Raw genomic sequence first — 19,540 nt, forward strand, 5'->3', positions numbered from 1 at the left:
TGCTCCTCCGTGATGGTGAACTTGTGTCCTCTGAAACTGAATCAGAGCAAACCCTTTCTCCCCTCAGTCGCTCCTGTCAGGGGTATGGGCACAACTGGTAAGTAAGCTTTTCCTCCTTTTAGTTAAAGTAATGTTAGTTAGCTTGGTTAAAGCTGCCCTGTTTCCACCCAGTTCCCCTCAAGGACAATGAGCTGTTTTCTTCTTTGGATAATGGGAACCCCCTGAAGAGCACCCCCCATACTTCCTTACTCTGTGCTGTGACAGGGCTCCTCAGGCTCTTCCTGCATCTGATCTGGAACCAGCTAGTTCGTGGAGGAGGCAGTGTGTGTAGGAAGGTTGCTGAGTGTGCAAGTGTGCACACAGGTGCTGGGCGTGTTCACACAGCTGCTGGGCGTGGACACCTGGGAAGTGAGCATTGTTTCTAGACTTTGTAGGGGACAGAGCTAGGACTGAAAAATACCTGGCATTTGCATGAACTCTTGCAGTTTGTATTCTGAACTGGCTTCGGAGTAAGAGCATCAGCTGCTTTACCAAAGGACCTGGTTCAGTTCCTAGCACTCACACAGTGGCTCACAGCCATCCTTGATTCCAGTTCCATGAGATCGAGTGCTCTCTTGTGGCCTTCTTGGGTACTACATGCATGTGGTTCATAGACACAATAACGCAGGCAAAATATTCATATGCATAAAATAAAAAATAAAGGAAAAAGTTCTTAATTAGCATGGATTTTTAACGTGCTTCTTTCTGTATCACAAAACTATGTCCCAACCGTTTAGAAAAATAGAATCTACCTTCCTGTAAGGACATGGCCACTGGACACACACAGGGTGAGGCGTGTGGGGTGGCCTCTGAGGACATTCCATAGCAGGAATGTCCTGTTAGGTTAGCACACCTTAAAGTCTGTTGATTGTGTCCCCTGACCCGCTGCAGTGTGAATGCACTTGGATTTACACGTAGGTTCCTTCGGCTCCTTTCACAGCTGTTGTTGGGGTTGTGGACTCTAGGGTCTCGTCTGTGAACAGTGTGAACACAAGAGAATTCATCTCTGCCCTCTTTCCTCCCCTCCCCAGATAGCACGCTCATCTGATGACTTATTTATTTATATTTACATGTAGTTGAATGACCTTGAACTCCCAATCTTCCTGCCTCGATTTCCAGGTGCAGAGATCATAGATGTTTGCCATAGCACCTGGCCTGTGAGGGGCTTGAAGTGGAGCTCGGGACCTCGTGAGTCGTAGACAAGTGTTCTACCAATGTCTGTAGTCCTGATAACCTGTTTCCAAACAAATGCTGGGGCTTCCCTGCCACTGTGGGGTCCTCCTATGAGAGTCTCGAGCTGTGTGGAGCCCTGCTTTTATCTGCCTCAACCCTTCCAGTAATCATATATAGAAAGTATCTTTGGAGACATTTTTTTAAACTTCCCAAGACATGTTCTGTGTAGAGATGTGTGGGGGCCAGAATTGAGATGAAATAAGTTAATGTTGGTCATTTGAAGTATGTGAAGTTAAAAGGCAGAGTGGAGCAGCAAGAGAAAGTGGGTGACTGAGCCCTGCTGCTCCCCGGGCTGTGGGGGAGGCTGACAGGGCGGCAGGAACTGCCTGCAGGGCCATGCTATATGCTCTTTGGACAGGACCTCAGGGAGAGAAAATGCCTCTGCTGGACTGGTGTCAATATTTTTTCCATTTAAATGATAAGATGGAATGTAGAATAACAGGGGCAGGACTTGATACCATGAATAATTAATCCCTGTGGTTCTCGGGAAGCTAATTTTAGCCAAGATTATGAAGCAAAAGCAGCAGTGGCTAGTGGCTGAAGTACAGGCAGGGGATGGGACCACAGGTCAGCACCGTGTTGAGATGAATCTGCTCTTGAGAGCAGGGCCCCCTCTCCTCACTGATTCCCGTCCCCCACTGCCTGCTGAGTAAGACACCAGAGTGCAGGTGACAGAATCTGGAGCTAGGACCTTGTGCCTCATCTAGGCTCCAAGCATACTTGTGTTTGGAGGGCAGTGTGATCATGACACAGACCTCCCAGCTAAGCTTCGTTTGTCACTGTTGTTGATTTAAGTGTCCTTCTAAATGGGGACAGGAAACTGGCAGCAGCTCTAGGATGGCGGAAGTAAAAAGTAGATGGAAGAAAGCACTAGCAGGCTAGCATTCCACATAAATTCAAACTAGAGTCTCCCTCTGCAGCACACCCTTCCCCATAAGACTGTGCAAGGAAGACGGGAATGTGCTTGTGTTGACCGTGCCTCTTCCTCTGGCGTCTGTCTCATGTAGGGTGTCCGTGTAGGATGTTTCTCAAGGGGTGTGGATGTTCACATATACAGGAGCTCACGCACACGCGCGCGCACGCACACACACACACACACACACACACACACACACTCTCATGCTAGGCACAATCTAAATTTTGAGTAGGGGAATATACTGGCCATGTACTTACATAGTGAACAATTTTGAGTAGGGGAATATATTGGCCATGTACTTACATAGTGAGCAATTTTTTTTTTTTTTGCCGTTTTCCATTTAGAGCACATACCTTTCTTCTCCTTACACAATTTCCAGAGATCGGTTTTGCATTAGTTTTTAGTGTGAATGAAGACTTTATGTTCCTGTATGTTTTCTGACTCACTTGTCACTGGCTGGGCTTTCTCTTGGGCTTACTACAATATTGGCTAATGACGGTGTCTCATTGGGGAATGCAGTGTCTCAGGGAGTGCCTTGGTGCTGAGTCTCAGTTCAGGCCAGGTGGTGACACCTTTGATCTGTTCTACAAATAAAACTGACTTCATGTGTATCCTGTTTTCTGGGTTTTTTGTTTGTTTGTTTGTTTTTGTTTTTGAAGTTTGATCTCGCTCTGGAATTAGCCTGGGAAACCTTACCTTGGTGATCCTCCTGCCTCAGCCTCCCAAGAACTGGTATTGCAGGCCCACAGGCACCACCACTGCAGCCCTGGTGTGTAAAGTCTGAATTCAGCTTTTCACTAAACACAGATCAACACCCTCCTGTGGCCGTGATCTAGCAGTGTTAGCCCATCTTTCTGTTTATGTCTCTATGTTTACTGTCAACTCCTTGGTGACCACATTTAAAAGTTTACTAAGGCAGCCTGTTCTAGCTGAACACTAAGACCTCCCCCCTTGCCTTGAAGAACTGGAGGTGGAGTGTCTCTAGGTGGTAGAGCTAGGGAACACCTCACCTCTTCCACTTCTCGACGCTGCTGAATCTGCTTGCTTACCCTACCTCTGCGCATAATATATGCTACCTTACAAAATGCTTTTAAAGAAGAATTCCAGTAAGATATTTTTGTTTGTTTCTTTAACAGAAATCATAGTCCACTAATGAGTTTTGGAGCCAGCTTTGTGAGTTTTTTGGTAAGTTGATATCAAAAGAAATATTGCTATAAAATAATATAAACTAACACCCGTTTGCCTGCCAGCTGTGTAGACACTATTATAGAAAGCCTAACATTTTTTCCCATTAGACAATGTCTGTGAGATAGACGTTCTCCCCCAATTTCAAAATAAAATGCTTATATATAATTTTGAGAGGGTTACATTTTTCCCAACTGAAAGTCCTTTAAAGATGGCGTGTGACAAGAGGAAAAGCCTTGGGGAAGGAAGGTTAGCTGTACCCTGAGTGACAGCAGCCAGGAGGATGAGTTCAGTGAGCGAGTACTTCCCAGGACTGCTACTGGAAAGGGCAGGAAATGGGTCAGAGGAGTTTTTACAGTCAGCAGTCGATATAGGATGCTGAACGCTTTTGTTTTTCAGAAATGCTTGTCACACAAACTGATTTTAAATATATCATTTAAAAAATCATCATAGGCTGGGCAGTGGTAGCACACACCTTTAATCCCAGTGCTCAGGAGGCAGAGGCAGGGGGATCTCTGTGAGTTCAAGGCCAGCCTGGTCTATAAGAGCTAGTTCCAGGACAGGCACCAAAGCTACACAGAGAAACCCTGTCTTGAAAACAAACAAACAAACCAAAATCAAAACCAAACAATCATCCTAGAGTTGTAGAATGTGGAAACTGCTGAGTGAGGAGAGGGAGAGAAAATCCACAGTGAAGACAGAAGGACAGCGGTCAGTGGGCACTCGTAGAATCCTGCCTGGGCCTTGGTCAGGACCAGTAAGCTGGGGCTTCACTCAGACCGTTGGAACAAAAGTTTGCAGTCCCTCTATTTGTAGGGCTGCTGGCTCCATCCCCGGGAAGACCGTTCTGGATGGAGACTGAGACACATGTTAATTCAAAGAGAGAAGGGACATGGCGGGTCACAGTTTGAAGTGACAGTTCATAGTGGTTAGGACGTCACAGCCAGGAGCCTGTCACTGGTCACACTGTAATCATAGTTAAAATCAGAATGATGAATGCTTTATAAAAATCTAGGATCCCAGCCCAGGGAATGGTGCCACGCCCAATGGGTAGGTCTCCTGCCCCAGCTACCCTCCTCTGTCTCCCAGGTGATCTTAGCTCATCAACTGGACAGTTGAGATTAGCTGTCTTATACCCAAGTGACTGAAAGGGGGGCAGTGGGGACAGACAGAGGGTCTTGGCTGAGTACTGTGCTGAGGGAGGGAGGGAAGGAGGGAGGGAGGAAAGGAGGGAGAGAGGGAGGGAGAGAGGGAGGGAGAGGTCACAGCAAAGCTGAGAGTTTAGCAGTCTGAAGGGTGGGTGGGAGGAGAGCGTGGCTGGGACAGAGGGACTGAGGTCTGATTTGGCCATAATGGGAAAGTCAGTTAGAGTTATAGCAAAGGAGTCTAGAATGTCAGCCCCACCCACAGAAGAACTAGAAGAGAGACAGCAGACCCCCTCCCAGGGCTCCAGAGAACTGCAAGTCCTCTCCCTGCTGCCTGTCAGCTCAGAGACCTCAGTTCTCTCCCAGGCGCACGGGTTCCTGCTGAAGGCAGAGTCAGATCTCAAGGTCATCCTTATCTGTATATTGACTTCAAGGTCAGCATGGGCTACAGGAGACCACACTAAAATCCTGTGGCATCTCTGGCATCTAGCTGTTCTTTTACTAGCATGTTTTGTTCAGTCTTTGAGCCAGGAATCCATTAGTGTGTGGAGTGAACTTCTGTACGGGACACAGTTATAGGACCTGAATAAAAACAGAGAATATTCTGCTGTGTTTAATTCTAAAAAGAATAAAACACAATTACAAGGACATTCACCTTCGTATACTTTTTCATGCTGGCATAATCCGTAATTGAGATCTACAGTCTTATTTTCTACTGCGATTATAGTTTTTTAATAACTAGTGTGTACTGTAACAGTGTGAACCTTTTTACTTGAGAGTAATTGAGATGTGGGATGTCCTTCTGTATATGTGTTGCTTTTATTGGTTGATGAGTAAAGCTGTTTGGCCAATGGCTTAGAGTAAAGCCAGGTGGAAAATCCAGACAGAGATATAGTAAGAGAATAGGCGGAGTCAGACAGATACCATGTAGCTGCCAAAGGAGAAGGATGTCAGAGCCCTACTGGTAATCCATAGCCTCATGCTGATACACAGGTTAATAGAAATGGGTTAATTTAAGAGGTAAGAGCCAGCTAGGAATATGTCTAAGTCATTGGCCAAACAGTGTTGCAGCCAGGAAAGGAACGAGCAGTCTCAGCTTACGTAATTGAGATGCTCTTCTAGTTTGGCATTCCATGGTTCCCATGCTTGCTGAGTCATCTGTCCTTTCTGTTTCCTGGAAGAACGCCATGATGACCTTTGAGGAAGAGAAGATGCAGCTGGCGTGCGATGACCTAAAAACCACGGAGAAGCTCTGTGAGAGTGAAGAGGCTGGCGTCATCGAGACGATTAAGAATAAAATCAAGAAGAACGTAAGTGGGTGGCCCCAGTTTGTGGTTGGCACCTTTCCCTAAGCAGGCTGCTGAGCTGAGTAAGGTGGAGAGGCAAGCAGACCACCCAGAGCCTCAACCGGATGTGACGTCACTGTCTGCTTCAAGTCCTTTCCTTGTCCCCTCAGTGATGGGCTGCAACTTGGAACCTGAAGATCAAATAAACCCTTTTTTCTCTAAGCTGCTTTTGGTGAGGTTAACATCACAACAGAAATGAAAGCAGCGTCGCTCTGTGGTAGAGGCTCTTGAGGCAGGGGTTTCCTGTGTGTGATTAAACATGTAGCTGATAGAATAATCACATGTTGGCATGCTTCTGGAACACAGCTGCTGACCTAAGCTTCCTGGGAGCTGCTGGCCTTTGGTTATGAGTGAAATCTCAGCAAGATTTCCGTCCAGGTGGGGACAGCTCAGCTGTGAAGGGCTGGCTGTGCATACGCAAGGCCTTGAGCTCAGTCCCCACATAAAACCCAGGCATGATGGCGTCCACTGGGGAGGCACAGGTAGGTTAGCCTAGCCTAACCAGTCTCAGAAAGCAAGGTGTTGTGGTGGTGAGATGCCTTGCCGGGTAGAGGTGCTTGCTGCTAGGTGTGACAATCTGAGTTCAGTTAGCTGGGCCCATTTGGTGTAAGGAGAAAACTTAACTACCACTGGCTGCTGCATGCATACAGTGGTGTGTACACACACACACACACACACACACGCACGCACGCACGCACGCACGCATATATACACACAAATACATACACATACACACAAACACACATGCATACACACACATACATATATACATACATACACATACACACAAACACACATATACACACATACACATACTTACATACACAAACATTCACATGCACACACACACACATATATACATGTTGTATGAGCCCACTTGTTCGTTCTCAGCTGCTTGGCCCCAAAATAACTACACAGAAACTGATTAATTAAATAATTTCTTGGCCCATTAGTTCTAGCTTCTTATTGGCTAACTTTTACATCTTAATTTAACCTATTTCTATTAATCTGTGTATCACAATGAGGCTTTGGCTTTAAGTTCTGGTGTCTGTCTCCTGTGGGGCTACATGGCTTCTCCTGACTCTGCCTTCTTTCTCCCAGAATTCAGTTTAGTCCCCCCACCGCCGTCCCCCCCCCACCAGCTCTGTTCTGCCCTGTGCAGGCCTAAGACAGTTTGTTTATCAACCAATGGTATTCACAGCATACAGAGGGGCATCACACACACACACACACACACACACACACACACACACACACATACACACACACATATACACACACACACACAGATGAATTTAAATTTAAAGTAACAAGCAAAACAAGATGGACGGTGTCTGAGGAGGAAGTGTGCCTGACATTGTCCTCTGACCTCCATACACATGTGTACATACATGCACTCAAACACATAAAAGATCGTAATCTGCAGTAAAAGGGGAGTGGGCCTGCTTTTCATCCTGCCCAGCTCCCACACAGCTAGCTAGCTTTACACCCCAAATAACAACACACAAGTTGTATTCATTTAAACACTGCCTGGCCCATTAGCTCTAGCCTCTTACTGGCTAACTCGCACATATTGATTAACCCATTTCTATTAATGTGTATCACCACTTGACTGTGGCTTACCAGCATGAGTCTAACCACCATCCGTCTTGGGTAGGAGAAGCATGGCGTCTGCCTGACTCTGCGTTCTTCCTCCCAGAATTCTGTTCTGTTTACTCCACCCACCTAAGGGCTGACCTATCAAAAGGCCAAGGCAGTTTCTTTATTAACCAATGAAAGTAACACATAGACAGATGACCTACCTACATCAATAATCCACATATTTAGAATTTGCTTTCACCTTTTACTACAAATACCCAAGCTTTGAGAGGCAGCTTCCTCCCCCAGTACTGATTGCACAGTCTAGGTTTCATATATGTGACATACGTGACTTGAGATGTGTCTGTTAGTTGGCGTCAACAAGTGCCCATCTTTTCCTCTGCTTCTTCAGGTGAGCCCTGACTGGTCTACAGATAGTGTTGGCTCTGGCTTTGAGATCACAGATGAGAGCGGCCCTTGGTGGCTCTGGGATTACAGATGAGCACAGCCCTTGGTGGCTCTGAGATCACAGTTGAGCACGGCCCTTGGTGGTTCTGGGATCACAGATGAGCACAGCCCTTGGTGGCGGCTCTGGCTCTGGCTCTGGGTTCACAGTTGAGCCCAGCCATTGGTGGCAGCTCTGGCTCTGGGTTCACAGTTGAGTGCCACCACACCTTGCCTTTTATGTGATTTCTTGATTTAGAACTCTGTTCACCATGCTTGTGCAGTTAGCACCTTTACCTGCTGAGCCACTTCCCTGTGTTGAAGGAGCTGCGGGCCCGCACGGCTAGCTTTACACCAGAAATAACAACACACAAAATGTATTCTTTTAAACACTGCTTGGCCCACTAGCTCTAGCCTCTTAAGGGGGTAATTCTCATATTTTGCCTAATCCATTTTTAGTAATCTGTGTAGCACCAGTCTTACCGGGAAAGATTCAGCATGTTTGACCTGGCGGCTTACTTCATCGTGTCTGCCCAGGAGAGGGGAACATGGCGTCTGAGCTCACTTCCTCTTCCTCCCAGCATTCTGTTCTGTTTACTCCACTCACCTATGTTCTAACCTATCAGGGCCAAGCAGTTTCTTTATTAGCCAATGACCTTCCTCCATCATCCCTGAATCCTAGGAAATCATTCTTTGTCATTTATTCTTTGGTTCTTCATAAATATCATCCCCCTGTCTCAGGTACTCCCCTGCCTGGGGCTCTGAGCCCTACTGAGTTGTCTGCTGGAGGGTCCCATAGTTGGATGGCTACAGTGTTGCACTTACTATCTTACATGGTAATAAAGTCTCTGTTTTCCTCACTGTAAGCTCCTTCCCATGCCTGGCCTGAGGTCATCCCTGCCCTATGTCACTGACATTCATGACGGGCCTTGCAGCATGTAAAGTGGCGTCTTGTGTTCTTCAGCCCTCTGTGAACCCTGCATGGTAGACTCTTGTCACAGGATAGCAGAGCACAGACTTACATTTTCAGTATGAACAACCGCTGGGACTGGACATGGAGCAATAATAGCCATGATGGATTATGTTAAAGTTAGGTAAGATGAGGGGAAATTCTGTTGTGTTCTCCACATGCACTGTTGACATACATGGTAAAAACATGCCATATATATTTTTTTTACATGCTAATCCCAGTTCCTCCTCCCTCCTCTTTTCCCCTCATCCCACCCCCAATCTGCTCCTCAGAGATGGTAATTCTGTCACCTCACCATGCTGAAGCAGGACCAAGCCTCCATGTCTAGGCCGAGCAAGGTTTCTCTTCATAGGAAATGGGCTCCAAAAGGCCAGATCATTCATTAGGGATAACTCCTGGCCCCCATGCCAGAGGCCCCACTAACGGCCCACGCCACTCTCTGTCACCTGCTTTCAGAGGGCCTAGATTTGTCCTGTTCAGGCTCCAAGCTGTCAGTCTAGAGTCAGTGAGCGCCCCCTAGCTCGGGTCAGCTGTTTCTGAGGATTTCCCCATCGTGGTGTTAACCCCATTGCTCATTATTGCTCCTCCCTCTCTTCCGCTGGGCATGGGAGCTTGGCCCAGTGGTTAATTGTGGGTCTCTGCATATGCTCCCATCAGTTACTGGATGAAAAGGTTTCAGGAGATCCTGGAGAAATAGCTCAGCCATTAAAGGCTATGCTCACAACCAAGACCATGTCATTTGTGAATTTGTGCGGTTACTTTGAACAGTCTGTTCAGGGGCACTTTGTGTTAAGAAGGCAGTGTTCTGCCTCATGGCGATGTTTTTCATCCCATTCAGAAACATCCTATGACAAAGACTAGCATTAAAAATGTAATTTGACTTTCTGCTTGTTTTTACTAAATAAATCTCTTACATTTCAGGTATGGTTTCTGATTTGGTTAGAATTTATTCTGGTTAATGAATAGATATATAACCAGTTTCTCACCCTTGCATTTCAGTTACCCACAACAAAGGATGCACCCTAATATTAGTATTCTCCAAAGACAGGCTGTAAATACCTCTTCAGTATATCCGCTGTATGGGCTGTATTCTATGTTAATATCTTTCATTTGCTTTAACAGTTTACATTGTCGGAAAAACAGATGAATCCTTACTAGTTTTTTTAGTTTTCATGTTTCTCATAAATCCCATTTTCATCATTTATAGTATGGTGTTGCATTACAGTGTTCTCTAAGACAGCAAATTGTTGGCAGAGCTGGAGCGAAGCGGAGACCTGTGGGGACCCCAGGTCACCAGTATGACTTGGTCTTGCCTCTGAGTGGCCTCCAGGCTTTGCAGTTCCCGGGAATCATTTTGTACCTCAGAGCTGCAGATGCAGACATCCGGAGGCTATGTTTTTCTTGGGTGTAATTTACCACATTTGCTTTCTCTTCACAACACAGGTCGATGCCCGCAAATCCGCACCCTCGATGGTTGATCGACTTCAGAGGCAAATCATTATTGCTGACTGCCAGGTCTACCTGGCTGTACTCTCGTTTGTGAAACAAGAACTGTCAGGTAAGTGGGAGCAGTTTTAATGTTATTCACTATTCCATGGACACATTTAATGCTGCCCACTATTCCATGGACACATTTAATGCTGCCCACTATTCCATGGACACATTTAATGCTGCCCACTGTTCCGTGGACACATTTAATGCTGTCCACTGTTCCGTGGACCCGTTTAATGCTCACTATTTTGTGAATGCATTTTTAATGCTGGTCACTATTCTGTGGACACAATCAGTAATACTCTTTTTTTTAAAAAAAAAAACTTAGATTTTGAAAACAAACTCATGGCTGTGCTTTGGGGGGAGTGATACTGATTTGTAACTAGAAAATTGAAACCATGGGTGTCTTGTGTGCTCAGCAGAGTCCTTTAGTCCTGAAGTCCATGTCACAATCTTCAGTCTGGAGGTAATTTTGTCTTTCTTAGAGAAATTGCTAGTGACGTTCATATGTGGGGGCTTGCAATGGTACCTTGGTCATAAAGTTGTACTTTTATTTTTTATGTGAAATCAAGCTGGTTTAATTTCAGCTTCTCAGGGAGCTATGGTCAGTCAAGTGCCTCGACAGTGGCTCCATGCGGTTCTGAGCGCCTGGTGTCCTGGTGAGCTTGTGGAGGGTGTAAACTGTGTTTGCCAGGTTTTGCCACTCTCGTTTCTTCAGTAGGATGGAAGGCTGAGAGACTGAGTTCCAGGTCCAGTTGTGTGTCTTGGATGGAAGGCTGAGAGACAGTTCCGAGTCCAGTTGTGTGTCTTGGATCCTGACAGCAGAACCCTGCCTCTTGGTCGGACGGGATTTACATATGGGGAAAAATAAAAGAAGAGAAAAAAACACTAAGTGGAAATCAATCCAAATTCATACTCAGAAACACATTTTCTCTCAGAAAGATATTTTTTCTGTGAAATATAATTGCAACTTTTCTTTCTAGACAACGGGAAATCATTTCCTCCCGTTTTCTTCTGTTTCCATTTCTGTGTTCTACTTGATGTTGTTTCTATTCGACTTCGTTGAAAGAGAATTTAACTTTTTATTTATTTATTCATTTTTGACTAACATTTAAACTTCCAAACATCTATCTTGAAAATATGTCCTAAAAGCACTTCTGCTTTTGCCATTGTTCTGGTTCTTGTGTTTGTTTCTTCCCTGTGATTTTTTCTTGTTACTCTCTCAACACCTTACTAAGATAGCAACTCTAACATGCTGAGAGCTCATCCTGAGTGAGACTCCTGTAAGGCAGGTCAGGTAAAGTACCCCACCCCATTCCACCCCACCCCACCCCGCTCCCTCCCACCCCACTCCATCCCACCCCACCCCACCCCACCTCACTCCACCCCACCCAGCTCCACCCCAACTCACCCCATCCTGCTCCACCCCACTGTGTTCCACCCCACCCTGCTCCACACCACCTACCTCACCCCACCTCACCCGCTCCACCCCCCCCCACCCCCATTCCCATCCCCCACCACACCCCATCCCTGCCAGTTTGGAAGTATACAGTAACTGACACCTAGGGGCAGCTCACCTTACCTGGAGCACACAGTCACACTTATCATTTTGGCATTCTTTTTCTGTTGCCCAAGAATTCTGGTAAGGAACTCATTTTAGCCATTAAGAAAATGACTATGCCTGCAGTGGTGGCGCACGCCTTTAATCCCAGCACTCAGGAGGCAGAGGTAGGCTGATCTCTGTGAGCTTGAGGTCAGTCTGGACAAGTTCTAGGATAAAGTAGGGCTACATAAAGAGACCCTGTCTCAAAAATTAAAAATGTATATAGAAAATGCCTAAGAGCGGGTAACGAGGGTGTTGGTATATAAATGCCAGCTACTTGGGCACTGGTGGAGCCGGGAGGATCCCTTGAGCTCAGGACCAGCCTAGGCAGCAGAAGAGCACAGCTCTCTGCCTCCCCTTCTCCTTCCACTCAATTTTATTTCTCTTTCTGTGTGTCAGGGTGTGGTACATGTTGAGTACCCTTGGAGGCCCGAAGAGGGCATCAGATCCTCAGAGCTGTAGTTGGAAGTGGTTTTGGCCTGCCTGACAGGGGTGCTTGGTCTTGTAATCTGTCTGTCACCTGGGTACTCTGTCCCTTTAAAAGACAAGCTCTGCCCACTGCAACCCCCCCTTCAGCTGAGGCAAGTGGATCTCCATCCCACTCTACCAGCCTGAGCTCATGGTCTCTCTCTCTCTCTCCCCCTCTCCCTCCTATTTCTCCTTTTCTACCCTTCCCCCCTGCCCTTTCCCTCTCTATAACCCACTAAACAAACTCTACCCAAACTCTCACTCTGCGGTGTATCTATCTGTCTCTCTCCCACCACCCACCAGGGACCCGGCTGAGGCCTACCCCTTTATAAATGATAACACTGGGTACTGAGCTCAGGTCTTTGGGGGGAGCAGTACTCATTCTTAGCCTCTGGGCCATCTTTCCAGCCCGAGATGCTGCCTCGGAAAGACCAGAAATTAGACCTTGAAAGAAGCATCAGGCAGTGCAGTAAAGTGTTTTATGTGAAAGTTGTCAAATGTCACAGAATAAATTCCTCTGCCCTTCTCTGGCCCCACTCAGCCTTGCCGAGCTCCTGAGAGCGCGAGCTAACACTCAGCTGTGCAGACACAGGTGTGGGCCCCGCCCAGAGTCATGCTCATCAGACAATCTCTTTGTTTCTGATTATTCCAGTTGTTATAGAAATACTGAGAAGATTTCTGTTTAAAGGACAGATTAGTCAGGTTATCACCTCCGATGTTTCCACCTAGAAGAAAGGTCCTCCCTCTTTATCTTTCTCAGATGTGTCTTCAGGAAATTCAGTCTGCAGTACTTTGTCTCTGTCAGCTCTCCCGTGGAGATGGCAGGTTTAGCAGTATTCCTATGACTGGGCTAGGAATGTGGTTACAAACCACGGTGTCATTTATGCTGCAGATGAGCCATGGCGTACTTAACTAGTTCTTGTGGCATTTGTGTGTTCTTTGTTGTAAATGCTTTTCTTTTGTTTGTTTTACTTTTGGTTTATTAGGGGAGTGGAACCTATTTCACTTTTAACTCATAAATCATATGGTGACGTAGGGCTGATGCCCAGGGCCTCCCTGTGCTAAACGGGTCCTTTACTGTGGGCTGTGGTTATTCCATCCATGAAGTTCCATCTCCCAGGGTGCCTTCCTGGGCTCTGCTTCCACTTCTCCTCATCTGCTGACTAGGGTAATGTTTAATCCTGCCTATCACAGCATTTGACAGGAGTCTCAGTTTTTATGATTTATTAAAGGAGATACTGAACTGAACAGAAATCCTCATAGGCTAACAGCTCTGGACCTGGCGTTTGTTCATTTGCTCTGCGCAGTAAACACACAGGCAACATTGAGCGTCACACAGTAATTCCTCGCTTTACTGCTGAGGTTTGTCCTTGCTTTGGGTCTGTGTTGGAGCCCACAAGACCATACAGTAAATGTACAGCTGACAGATTGATAAAGGCAGACCCACAAGCGGACAACTTCTGGGGCACCCGTTTTGCAGATCTGCGGGAACACTTGTCTTTTAGATAAGTCACTATCGATTCTACAAAATCTTGTGAAATCATGGTGTTTCTCCCTTCAAAATGGGATTCATTCCGAAAACACCTCAGCGGTGTGGCCTTCCCATCCCCCACACTACGAGGCTTTAGAGAGATAATATTCACTCTTTGTTCTAACAGTCAAATTTACATAGATACAATCCCACAAAATTACCTGCTAACAGACCACACAGAAATTGTTTAAAGAAGACAGGCACCGAGTAAGAAGGTAGCCATGCCCCACCTTTGCTAACAAACAAACCTGGGCGCCCCCAAAAGCTGCTGATCACAGAAGAGATTGGTGAGAATGGGTGGATCCAGGGTTCAGGATGTTCAGCATCTTTATCTAATGGTTTGGGATGTCAGGTACTTCCCCTTGAGTGTTGGCTCTTCCCTGGGTCGTACCACCTCTCTGTGGATTTTGATGTGCATATTGTCATTGTCCTTGCCTATGGAATTTTCCAACTATGACTATGAAGACTAGAAATCGTAGAGATCAGCCCGCACTCTCTTCACACAAAGGACTAAAGAACGCATAGAGGTAATTAATGTCCTTGAGTTAATTGTTTACGCTCTGATCTTCGCTTGCCACAGACATCTAATCCCGAGCCCTGAGGGGGTACTGAGGGGGTACTCAAGACACCCATGGGTCTGCTCTGCTTTTCTGAGCTGGGTCTCAGTCTATAGCTCAGGTTAGCCCACAATTCATCATCCTCCTGCCTGGGATTACAGGATGTACCATCATTCTAGATGGATACATTTATAGACAAGAATAAAACCACAAACCTCTAGTGTGATTATTCAGCCACAAATAGGGCTATACTTCCGGGTTCTAGAGCCATGCACGTGCAGATGGGCCCTTGGGCAAGGAGATGCCTGAATGTTAAAGCCGCCTCCCCACGTGACCCATGTGCATGTATGCGTGGTTCCATCCACGTATGACCCAGCTAAACCCCTGCACGCATGCGTGAGCTCATCAACGGCATCATCTGCGTATGATGTAGTCACGCCAACCCCCTGTGCGCATGCGCTAGGCAGCTTTTAAAAAGCTGGACATGGGGCTGGAGAGATGGCTCAGTGGTTAAGAGCATTGCCTGCTCTTCCAAAGATCCTGAGTTCAGTTCCCGGTAACCACATGGTGGCTCACAACCATCTGTAAAGAGGTCTGGTGTCCTCTTCTGGCCTGCAGACATGCACACAGACAGAATATTGTATACATAATAAATAAATAAATATTTTTAAAAAAGCTGGACATGCCATCTCCCTCCCTCTCTCTGCACACTGACTTCCCAGGCCTGTACGCACCCCTCTAATAACTCCTAAGCAGGTTTGTTCCATGTTTCCTTCTCGCTGTCGCTGCACCAGGTAATTTCATCTGGCTTCAGAGCTCTTCCTTCTGAGCAGTGGGCACACACTGACCGGAGTGGGGTGAGGCCAGCTTTGTAAGAGCACGTGTGTCTGCCTCGCTTCCTCTCAAGCCACGCTCCAATGTGACCCCACATCTTTGTGCCTGCAGTCCGAGGCTCTTTCCCTCTTTCTGCAGTGCGTATATGACTTTAGAAAGAGGTTGTTGGAAACCTACCATGCAGCACTCCCTCCTGGTTTTATTTCCTTGTTCCATTTGTGGTTGAACGGTTACTGTGTTCTTGGCGTAGTGGCTCAGATGGCTTTCCTGGCCTTTTCTTCCCTTTCCAGGGAGACAACCACATCTTCCTACTTTGTCACTGAGCTCTGCTGTGACTTCCTTTCTACCCCCCCCCCCCCACAGTCCAATTGACTGTCCCAGCGCCTCCTCGTAACCCCACAGTGCAGGTGTCCCTGGCCCCTCCCAGAGGTGGTCTTTGCTCTCAGTGTTGTAGCCCACCCTCTGTGGCTGGGGCTGTTCTCTTAGACTGTGGACACTTAGCTGGCCTGTGTCACAAGGTAGAGCCAAGTTTCTTTCAAGGTTGTCAGGTCAGCACCCGCCCCTTCCAGCATCCTCTGTGCTCATTCCTCAAGGTTCTTTGAACCGGCCTTTGCAGCTTGTGTCTTGGTTCACCTCTTGCCTCGTCAGGAGTGGCCAAGGTCTCCCCTTTCCTCGCCAGTCCTGTCTGGGTGCTGAGAGGGGACCTTGTGTGTGGCCAAGTGAGCAGCTGTCACCAGTGATCCGTGTTTCATTTCTGGGCCTGTTGCAGTGTCAGACTCTAAGTTCCCAAGGGTAGAGACTGTTGATCTGTTTTCCTCTGGGCCATGTGTCTTAGCACTTCCTCGGAGTCTGACCCTGTGATATGACGTCTGCTGATGTCCAGAGATGAAGGAGGGCGAATCTTTACCTGAGAACCAAGGGTTTAGCAGGGGGAAAGGAGGAGGAAGTTCTAACCCGGGAAGCTGTGACCATGTGACCAGCAGGCGCAGACTTAGAGAGGTTGTGCCAGGAACAAGTGGTTCTGAGCTAAGAGGAAGGCCGAGGGTCTCTGCTCTGTCCTTCTGCAGTTAGAGAGTGGGCCAGATCAGAAGGGGGCAAACTGCTCGTCTCCAGTCCCAGCACTTTGGAGGCTGGGGCAGGAGGATAAGACCGTCAAGGCCTAGCCTTGGATGCATGATCAGTGCCACTCCCTAGCACGCGGTGAATGTGCACTCTGTAGAGGGAAGAGGAATGGAGGGCGATGCCACTAGGAACGGAGTCTGGGCTGCCTAGTGACAATGACGTCACCTGTTCTTCTGGAAAGACAAGTTGTTTGGCAAAGCGCTTGTCTCATCAGCATGAGGACTTGAGTTCTGTCGCCGGAACCCACATGTAAAGCTGGGCATCTGGGCATGGAGTCACACTCCTCCCAGCTGTGATGCTCTGGAGGGCAGGCGACATCGGAGGCCCGCTAGCCACCCGATCACCTACTCAGCGAGCTCCAGGCTGTTTTCCTGAGAAACAGTACCAGGGTACCCTCTGGCCTTCACACGCACGAGCTCACATGCCAGGTAACACACACCCTTCCCACAATCACTAGGACACATGCACAAGCATACGCACTGGTGCACACGCTCACACACAGTAAATCAGCGTTTTTCCTTCAAGGTGTGCTGCCTGAGTCTCAGGAAGGTTAGCCTCACTCATCTGCACTGTGGGGCTATGAGGCAGGTGCCCTTGCCAGATGTGGTGATTCTTTCCGAGGTCAATGTGGTATAACTGGTTGCTTTCGGTTTCTAAGAAGTTACCCTTCCAGCAAGGATTTCCACTCCCTTGTGTGGTGAGACTTCCTGACCCCCCCTCCCCATCTCCCCACCACAGGGAGGGCAAATGCTCTGTGGTTTCCTGCTCTTCCGCCTCTCAGGCTGAATGTTTATATCTGTCCTTTCAGAGGAACCGGGGAAAGATCATGCCGCGTGGGCCTGGAAAGCTGTGTTCTCTGATGGCTGAAGGGAAGTGGTTCTTTGGAGGCATTGCCAGGTTATAGGTAGCCCAACATTTCCCCCAAGCAGAGCCTCTCCCCTGCAGAGTTGGTGCCTAAAGCGGGCTGCATCCTCCTGCTGCACAATCTGCCCAGGTGCTTAGGTGGCCTCCCGCAGAAGCCATGGTGCTAGGGAGGGAGGAGGGAGGTCCTGGGGAGCCTGTCCCAGCACAGCTTCTTGAAGCGGATTTCCTTCTGTGTGTTAGCTTTGTTTTGCATGCATTGGAGTTTCTAGTCTTGACTAGTCCAGCAAGCTCTTGAAGTTTTAATTTTCCTGGCTCAAGTTAAAGCTCCCCAAGTGTCAGTGAGTGTGTGCGCGTGTGCGTGCGTGCCACACTATACTTTATCCTTACAGACGCTGAAGCCAGTGTGTTACCTTAGGCATGAAATTCGTGTGTTTTTGTTTGATAAGAATGGGGTTTTTATGGGCGGGATTCAGTTTTGCTTTATTGATTGAGTTCTATGCGAATTGGAATTGATGGATTTTTCTGTTGGTTACTGTCGCCGCTGGCTTTTCTCTCATTCCTCTGCTGGGATCTGGAGGTCAAAGTTCACTTTCCCCTCACTCCCAAGTTTGGACATTGCCCAGGTTTCTTTAGCTGTCCAGATTATCCCTTGGCTAGACATGATTGGCCACAGCTCCACCTTTGTACCCCCCTTGTCCCCTGTCCTCCTCGTCTTCAATGTTGCTTTCTCATAAATGAAGATTCTACTTTAATAAGGGAAACACCGGGTAAGCAGAGCTAAGTTTTCCGTTTTCAGTCCCCACATAATGATGAAGGAGGAAGGAGATGTTTAGGTACTTGTTACGTGGGAAAAGTGAATGTTGAAGGCAAAAGGAGCGTTTCACTCCTAAGCTCAGGATTTGTTCAGGCGGTGGCAGGACCGTCTGTGCAGCTCCTGGAGAAGATTGAAGACCACGTTTTTTTTCCTCCTGGGTTTACCGAGGCAGTGTCTGATATGGCATGTCCTTGTAGTAAGTGCTGTCCAGTTGAATTAAGTAGGATGTCTCAAGCAAGCCTCAGTTTCATGATGAGGAATTTAGCCAGGCTTTGGGTCTTGTTATTATATTTATTTATTCTGCTTATGCAAGGGACGGGGAAGTGCATGTCCCAGTGCCTGTGGGGATCTGAGGACAGCTAGCAGGAATCGGTTCTTTCCTTCCACCGGCAGGCTCAGAGCAGGGACCTTTATCTCTGAGCCGTCTCACTGGCCCGGACTACCTAGTTTGACTTCTTTTTCCTCACCCTGTTCATTTAAATGGACAAAGACTCCAGAATGTTCACCCTTAAGAATGTTCATTGTGATTCCATAGGAAGTACAGGATCCTTTGTTGGAAAACTGGTCTGCTTAGCTTCTAGGACAGCCCATGCAAAATACCCACAGGGCTCAGGCCACAGTCACGGTGTGTGTGGTTTGTGAGAACAGGATGTGGGACAGAACCTACAAAGTGAAGGAAGCCTGGGCCAAAGTATAGATGGACCATGTGCAGGTTCCTGTGGTTGCCGCTCTCAGGAATCCCAAGGGGCATGCTTTCTTCAGCATTGACTGAAGACACGAAAGAAATGTTAGCATGAGGACCCTCTCCTCAGAGCCCTCAGGCCCAGCTTTATTATAGGAGGCCGATTCTTAGGTATCCCCTGCCACACACGTCCCCACATTCCAGACCTCCAGAGCCAAATCTTCTAAAATCTGAGCTTTCTACCTAGCCAGGGGTGCACACGGATGGCAGGCAGGGTGTGAGGTCATTCTTTTCTGCACACCCATATCCTAGCTCCCTCTCAATTCCAGTACTGAGTTACAGATCCGATTTTATTTGCTACCCTCTACTTCTGACATTATTGTTATCTAAAGTACACATTCTGCGGCTGCAGAGGCTCTGCCAACCTTTGTCAGGTCAGGTTTGCCATGGTTCATGGAGGTCAGAGCAGTAATTTCCCGCCGGTAATGGGGCCAGACCAATAAGCTTGTCTGTTGTCTCAAGAGAACTTGGCTCTGAAAATTCCTGCCAGAAAGCTTTTTTTCCCCAGACATGAAGATGCTCTCAGATGATCACAGATAAACCCACTCCCCACCTGAAGGTCGAAATGTGCTCTAGGGCAGAGGAGCAGCAGGGAGCTGAGGGCCTGAGGGGAGGAACCAAGGAGCCTTGGGCAGTGATTCTTCGTCTCTCCTCCCAC

General features: G+C 47.6%; 1 protein-coding gene across 1 annotated transcript in view; it reads left to right on the top strand.

Moving 5' to 3' along the window:
- The window catches only part of Ttc39c (tetratricopeptide repeat domain 39C), a 92,880-nt gene that overhangs the window by 35,253 nt on the left and 38,087 nt on the right, over positions 1-19,540 (top strand). The window contains exons 2-4 of the mRNA XM_005355770.2: positions 3,325-3,373; positions 5,700-5,828; positions 10,300-10,414. Of these exons, the coding sequence (XP_005355827.1) occupies positions 3,325-3,373; positions 5,700-5,828; positions 10,300-10,414 (293 nt within the window). The remainder of the gene's footprint in view (positions 1-3,324; positions 3,374-5,699; positions 5,829-10,299; positions 10,415-19,540) is intronic.

This window comes from Microtus ochrogaster, chromosome 18 (assembly GCF_000317375.1).
Source record: "Microtus ochrogaster isolate Prairie Vole_2 chromosome 18, MicOch1.0, whole genome shotgun sequence".
Taxonomy (NCBI): Eukaryota; Metazoa; Chordata; class Mammalia; order Rodentia; family Cricetidae; genus Microtus; species Microtus ochrogaster.